Source organism: Prionailurus bengalensis, chromosome B2 (assembly GCF_016509475.1).
Source record: "Prionailurus bengalensis isolate Pbe53 chromosome B2, Fcat_Pben_1.1_paternal_pri, whole genome shotgun sequence".
In the NCBI taxonomy this organism is placed as follows: Eukaryota; Metazoa; Chordata; class Mammalia; order Carnivora; family Felidae; genus Prionailurus; species Prionailurus bengalensis.
In genome coordinates, this window is record NC_057349.1 from 97,892,309 (window position 1) to 97,899,912 (window position 7,604).

The 7,604-nt window shown below is 36.5% G+C and overlaps 1 protein-coding gene across 1 annotated transcript; it reads left to right on the forward strand.

Moving 5' to 3' along the window:
• The first annotated feature begins 553 nt into the window (after positions 1-553).
• On the forward strand, positions 554-3,443 carry LOC122489005 (chromobox protein homolog 3-like). Its single transcript, XM_043590523.1, has 2 exons — positions 554-1,500; positions 1,742-3,443. Exons 1-2 carry the CDS (start codon positions 1,041-1,043, stop codon positions 1,822-1,824), a joined length of 543 nt encoding a protein of 180 aa, XP_043446458.1. The 5' UTR covers positions 554-1,040; the 3' UTR covers positions 1,825-3,443.
• Positions 3,444-7,604: the final 4,161 nt, after the last annotated feature.

The window sequence follows — 7,604 nt, forward strand, 5'->3', positions numbered from 1 at the left end:
GCTCTCAAATTATCGCTACATTTTTCATATGGTGTCTGGCATTAAACAAATAGATGATAACAATAACAACAACACCAGGCATAACAGGAGCTAGGAACAAATGACTGAACACCAAAAGAAAAAAAATGTTGTAATTTAAACAGATATGTTGAATATATTTTAAGAATAATCTAATAAAACTTCCAGGATTGAAATTAAGAACTCAGAGGAAAGATTTCAAAGCAGATTAGACTCAACTGAAGAGATGATTCATGAACTTGAATATAGACTAGAAAAAAATATGTGGACTTCACTACAATTACAGCAGGATAAGATTTTTAAGAAATACCAAAAAGTGGGGCACCTGGGTGGTGCAGTCGGTTAGGCGTCCGACTTCAGCCAGGTCACGATCTCGCGGTGCGGGAGTTCGAGCCCCGCGTCAGGCTCTGGGCTGATGGCTCAGAGCCTGGAGCCTGTTTCTGATTCTGTGTCTCCCTCTCTCTCTGCCCCTCCCCCGTTCATGCTCTGTCTCTCTCTGTCCCAAAAATAAATAAACGTTGAAAAAAAAATTAAAAAAAAAAAAAAAGGAAATACCAAAAAGAAAGACTGGGAGATATATGGGATTCGGTGTAGACATTTGTGTAATTACAGTCCTAGAAGAAAAGGAGAGAGAGTGTGTAGCATAAACAATATTTGAAGAGCAAATAATCTAAGGATTTAAAAACTGATAAAAGACATAGAGGCACAGATAAATACAAAGAAAGTTACAACTAGACCCATCGTTGTAAAATAGGTAAAAAACAACTAAAGACAAAAACTGTAAATGAAGTTAGTATAAAAAAATAATAAAACACATTTTGTTCAGGGGCACAAAATAAGACAGCCAAATTTTCAATAAAAACAATGGAAGCCAAAAAATAATGAAATGATATCTTTAAAAGGCCAAAAGAAAGGATGTGGCTGGAGTTTGAGGTGCACAGGGCCAGTGACGCTGCAGACCTGAGACCTGAAGCAGCCTAGAGGCAGTGAAAAATAGCCCTGAACGCCTGCAATAAAAAAAAATGGCCTCTAATAAAACTACATTGCAAAAAGTGGGAAAGAAACAGAAAGGAAAGAGTAAAGTAGAAGAGGCAGAGCCGGAAGAATTTGTGGTGGAGAAAGTAGTAAATGGGAAGATGGAATATTTCCTGAAGTGGAAGGGATTTACAGATGTTGACAATACTTGGGAGCTTGAAGAAAATTTAGATTGTCCAGAGTTAATGGAAGCATTTCCTAATTCTCAAAAAGCTGGTAAAGAAAAAGACGGTACAAAAAAAGACTCTTTATCCGACAGTGAATCTGATGATGGCAAATCCAAGAAGAAAAGAGATGCTGCTGATAAACCAACAGACTTTGCCAGAGGTCTTGATCCTGAACAAATAATTGGTGCTGCAGACAGCAGTGGAGAATTCACATTTCTCATGAAATGGAAAAATTCAGAAGAGGCAGAGTCGGCGTTGGCAAAGGAGGCAAATGTGAAGCGTCTTCAAATTATAATTGCATTTTCTTTATTTTAAAGTTCATTTCTTTTGAGACAGAGAGAGAGAACAAGTGGGGGAAGAGCAGAGAGAGAATCCCAAGCAGGCCCCTCACTATCAGTGCAGAGCCCAACGCAGGGCTTGATCTCACGAACCGTGGGATCATGACCCAAGTCAAAATCAAGAGTCCACGCTTAACCGACTGAGCCACCCAGGCACCCCAAATTGTAATTCTTTTTTATGAGCCACCCAGGCACCCCAAATTGTAATTCTTTTTTATGAAGAGAGATTAACTTGTCATTCTTGTCTAGAAGATGAAGCTCAATGATATATCATTTGGGGGAGTTGTTAGGGATTTTTTGCATCTCTAGCACTGGTTACTTTGAATAAATAAAAGCTTTCTATAGTTGCTTCCTTTATCAGAAAAGAATATTTGAGACCATGGTATATTATTCCCCTGCATTAGAGAGCACCTTTTCTTAATGCTGGGGGAAATCTTCATAGTTGGTACTCAACCAGAATTTGTGTTTAATTCCTACATACCTAAGGACCATTCTGGGCTTTTTGTTTATTTGGTTTTTGTGTGTGTGTGTGAGTGTATACATAAAAATACATACATAAATGGTTTTCTTTGTAAAAAAAAAAAACATTCACCCAAACAAAAGCAGAATTTCATGACCATGGATAAGCCCATGTTTCTGGGATGCTGTCGTTTTCAGCAACCTAAGATATAAATCACTTAAAGTAAATTGAAATTTTCCCTGAACAGGCCTTAACTTTTAAAATTTCATAATTAATTGGACAATTTAAATATACCATAAACAATTTAAATTGGGCAATTTAAAAGTAGCCATATCAGAATCCATATCCATATCTATAGTCATATAAATGCAAGTTTATTTGCAAGATCCCTGAAAGAAAAATTTTAGCATTACCAACAACCTCCCCACCCACATGAGAAAACTAGACAAGTCCTGGTGTGTTTAAATTAGGTAAGCAAAACTTAGTTACGTGGACATTTAAAGTTTCCTTCTGGTGAATCATTCCTTTGTAAGAGGTTGAAATCTCTGCGATATTGACTAAAAGGTCACAATTTATGGAATGTCTAAGGCTTTGTTCATGGAAACGTAATCATAATCAGATGGTTAGAAATGTTGACAGTTTAGCACCTGCTGGAATAAATGGGGGGACAAACTTCCGTATTGTAAATTCTTGACCTGCATGTGTTTTCTTTACCCCAGCTCATTCCTTACATGCGGGCCCAATCTTCTCAGTATTTGAGTTCCTGGTTCAGCAGAAACCGGGAAAAACAATCATCAGAATGTTATCCAACTATATATTGTTTACTTTATTGTAAATATTGGTAAATAGTGGTCAATAGTTTATATTCAAAAGGATAAACAAAAATCAAAGGCTAAAGGAAAATATCTACTAACCTAAAAATTCTATACCCAGAGAAAGTATCGTTCAAAAATGAAAGCAAATCGTTCAAAAATGAAAGCGAAAAAAAGACATTTCCAGCCACACAACTGAAATGATTTAGAGCTTGCTGACAGACACTAGTGGGAAAACTAGTTTTTCAGGTAGAAGGAAAGGAGTCCAAATGGAAGCAAGAAGATGAAGAAGGGGACGAAGAGCACTGTAAAGAGTAGACACATGAGGGAATTTAAATTAGTATTGACTGTTTAATATATATATGTATAGAATATATGCTGAATTAAAGTATGTAACAATACACAAAATGTAAGTGGAAAAAGGAGTTAAAGTATTCCAATGTCCTTATCCATGAATTGAAAAAAAATACTAATTGGACTTTAATAAGTCAAGGATGCATGTTGTAATCTTTAGGTCTAGGCTAACCAATAAACATGATAAAAGAATCAATGACTAGTTCATAGAAGAGGGAAATGAAACAATAATAATAAATATTTTATTCCAAAGAAGTTAAGAAAGGGGAAAAGAAAACAGAACAATTGTAACAACTAAAAAATTAAAACATGGTAGACTTGGGACACCTGAGTGGCTCAGTTGGTTAAGCACCCGACTTCGGCTCAGGTCATGATCTCCTCATTCCTGAGTTCTAGCAGCACAGAGCCTGGAGCCTGTTTCAGATTCTGTGTCTCCCTTTCTCTCTGCCCTTCCCCCTCTCAAAAATAAATAAACATTAAAAAAAATTTTTTTGAGAAAAAACGTCAAAGATTTATATCCAAATATGTCAGTAAGTGTATTAAATGTAAACTAAGAGTTCTAATTAAAAGATCAACATTGTGAGACTGGATTAAAAATAAACATACCCCTACACCCAAATATAAGCACACAGAAAGAATACAAGTGAAAGGAGTAAGAAATATATTTCTAACTAAAAGAAAACTGGTATGTTTATACTAATATCAGATACTGTTTAAGGCAAGAAGCTTTACAAGAAATAAAGTAGTACATTTCATAAGGATAAAAATGTCAGTCCATCTGAAGGATATAGCAATTCTTCATTGTACCTAATAACACATCCTCAAATTTTATAATGTAATAATTGACAGAACTAAAAGGAAAAATGGAACTTTTTAAATAAAAGTTTTGTTTTTTTTTTTTTTTAATTTTTTTTTTCAACGTTTATTTATTTTTGGGACAGAGAGAGACAGAGCATGAACAGGGGAGGGGCAGAGAGAGAGGGAGACACAGAATCGGAAACAGGCTCCAGGCTCCGAGCCATCAGCCCAGAGCCCGACGCGGGGCTCGAACTCACGGACCGCGAGATCGTGACCTGGCTGAAGTCGGACGCTTAACCGACTGCGCCACCCAGGCGCCCCAAAAGTGTTTTTTTTTAAAGTAATGTCCATGCCCACTGTGGGGCTCAAAACCATGACCCTGAGATCAAGAGTCACATGCTCTACTGACTGAGCCAGCCAGGCGCCCCCAAAATGGCACATTTTAATACACCTTTCACTTCTCTCATTAACTTTTGGAAGAAGCAGCAGAAAACAAAAACCAACTATAGGGATACAAAGAATTTGAATAATACAATTAACAAATGCATATGTGATCTACTTATTATGTATAGAATGCTGCACACAACTGCAGGATACAGTTTTAAAGTTTTGATTACACATGGTACATTTACCGAAATTGGCTGTATGCTGATCCATAAACAAATCTCAACACATCTCAGAAGATTTAAATAATCTTTTCCTTTCCTTCCCTCCCCACCCCCCCTTATAATATCTTTGTCAGGTTTTGGTATTAAGGTTAAACTGCCCTCATGAAATGAATGGTAAGTGTTTTTTCCATTTGTTTTCTTTGGGACAATTTATGTATCTATGACCAGAGTAAAAGTCAGCTAGAAATCAATAGCAAGAAATACCTAGAAAGATCCTCACAATTTCAGAAAATAAACTTCTAAATAATCCGTGGGTCAAAGAAAAAGGAGAGAAAACATTTTGACTAAATGATAATAAAAATATATCAAAACAGGTGGGACCCGGTTCAAGCTGTGCTTGGGTAGAGACGGCAATTTGTAGCTTTAAACGCAAATGGTGAAGAAAAGCTAAAAATCAGTTATATAAGAATCTATCTCAAGAAATGGAGGGGGAAGGGGGAACCCAGCTAATTAAACCCAAGGAAGTAGAAACATAAGAAAGATAAAAGCAGAAAATTAATGCAATAGTAAACAAATGTACAATGAGAGAATCAACAAACCCAAAAGTTGGTTCTACAAAAAGATCAATTAATATTGATAAACCTCTACCAAGAATAGTTGAGAAAAAAATGGGAAACAAAGTATCAATATCAGGAATGAAAAAGAGCACCTCGCCACAGTAATACATTTACAAGAGAATCCGAGGAGGGGCACACGGCAGTCTCATTTGGTGGAGCATGCCAACTCTTGATCTCGGGAGTCCTGAGTTTGAGCCCCATGTTGGGCATGGAGCCCGCCAAAAAAAAAAAAAAGACTATGAGGATATTATGAAAAGTTTTCTGTCAACACATTTGAAAATAGGAAATAAATTCTTCAAAAAGGACACTTTAGGGTGCCTGGGTGGCTCAGTCAGTTGAGTGTCCAGCTTCGGCTCAGGTCATGATCTCATGCTTTGTGGGTTTGAGCCCCATGTCAGGCTCTGTGCTGACAGCTCAGAGCTTGGAGCCTGCTTCGGATTCTGTGTCTCCCTCGCTCTCTGCCCCTCCCCTGCTTGCGCTCTGTCTCTCTTTGTCTCTCAACAATAAATAAATGTGAAAAAGGACACTAGTAAACCTGAGACAAGGGTAAATAGAAATCTAACTAGTCCTATATATATCAAATCTATAATTTAAAACCTTTCCTTCCTCAAGGAAAACTCCAGCCCCCACATAACTTCATTAGTGATTTCTTCAAGAATTTAAGGAAGAAATAGCAACAATCTTACATAAACCATAAACTCTCCTAGAGAATAAAGAGGTAACAATTACTACCTTGTTTTATGAAGCCAACTTAACCTTAAATCCTGACAAAGATCTTCAGAAAAGGAAAATTACAGTCCAAACTTTGTTATAAGCATAGAAACAAACATTCTTTCAAAATATTAGCCTAAAATATATGAAAAAATGTAACCAATTTGAGTTTATTCTGAAAATATAAGGAAGGTTTAACATTTAAAATTCAATCAACGCTGGCAGATACCACTTTAACCAAGTGATCGAGGTTACCATCGCCAGTAAGAAGACATATCATGCATCCCCTGGGGTCGTGCACTGGGAAGAGCATATCACCTCTGTTGTATATTGCTGAAAAATGAAAGTATTCAATCTAACCCTGAGAAGACATCAGACAAACCTAAATTAAAGGATAGTCTAACCATGGGCGCCTGGGTGGCTCGGTCGGTTGAGCATCCATTCAGCTCAGGTCATGATCTCACGGTCTGTGAGTTCGAGCCCTGCGTCGGGCTCTGTGCTGACCGCGCAGAGCCTGGAGCCTGCTTCTGGTTCTGTGTCTCCTTCTCTCTCTCTGTCCTCTCCCCGGCTCATGCTCTGTCTCTCTCTCGGTGTCAAAAATAAACATTAAAAAATTAAAAAAATAATAAAAATAAAGGATAGTCTAACAAAATACCTGACCAATTCTCTTCAACAGTGTCAAAGTTGTGAAAGTCAAGGAAGGACTGAGGAACTGTCAAAGATTAGAGCAGACTAATGAGATGCCACAAAATGCAACATGGCATTGTGAAATAGAAAAAGAACATTAGTGGAAAAACAAGTAAAATCCAACTAAGTATATAACAAAATTAAAAGTATTGTACCAATGTTATTTAAGTTTTGACAATTGTCCTATGGTTATATAAAATGAGCATTAGGGAAGTTGGGTAAAGGATATATGGAAACTCTATTATTTTTGCAACTCTTCCATAAGTGTAAAATTATTTCAAAATAAAAAGTCAAGATAGCTCAATGTAATTAATCACATGAACAGAATAGGAGGGAAAACCTTATGATTGTCTCAAAAAGATACAGAAAAAAACATTTAAAAAATTCAATATTCATTTATGATTAAAAATAAATTCTTAGCAAACTAGAAATATAAAGAATTTCCTGCCTCCTATAAAGGGCATCTCTAAATAATCCTACAGCAAACATCATAATCCCCCTAATTTGGAAATGAGACAAAGATGTCTGTTATCACACCTATTCAGAATTAGACTGGAGGCTCACAGCTAATGCAATAAGGCAAGAAAAAGAAATTGGTGTGAGAAAGAGAAAGAAAGAAAGAAAACTGCCATTATTCATCAGCATCATGGATAATATACAGATATATATATATATGAGTATGTATGTAAAACATATTATTTATATAGACATAGCTATAGAGAGGAGATCCAAAAGAACCTACATACTAAATAAATTAGCAGATGAACTTAGCCAGGTAGCTGAATGCAAGATCAATATAAAAAATCAATTATATTCTATGTACTAAAAATAAATCAGAAAAATAAAAAATTTTAAATGATAATACATCATTATAATAACAACAGGGGTGCCTGGGTGGCTCAGTTGGTTGTGCATCCCACTTCGGCTCTGGTCATGATCTCACAGTCTGTGGGTTCAAGTCCCGTGTTGGGCTCTGTGCTGATAGTTCAGGGCCTGAAG

Excerpts from the sequence above, each read along its gene's own strand:
- LOC122489005 (XM_043590523.1), top strand. The coding sequence starts at position 1,041 with ATGGCCTCTAATAAAACTACATTGCAAAAAGTGGGAAAGAAACAGAAA. Across the intron at positions 1,501-1,741 it reads AAAGGAGGCAAATGTGAAGC|CCACCCAGGCACCCCAAATT; the intron begins GTCTTCAAATTA and ends CTTTTTTATGAG.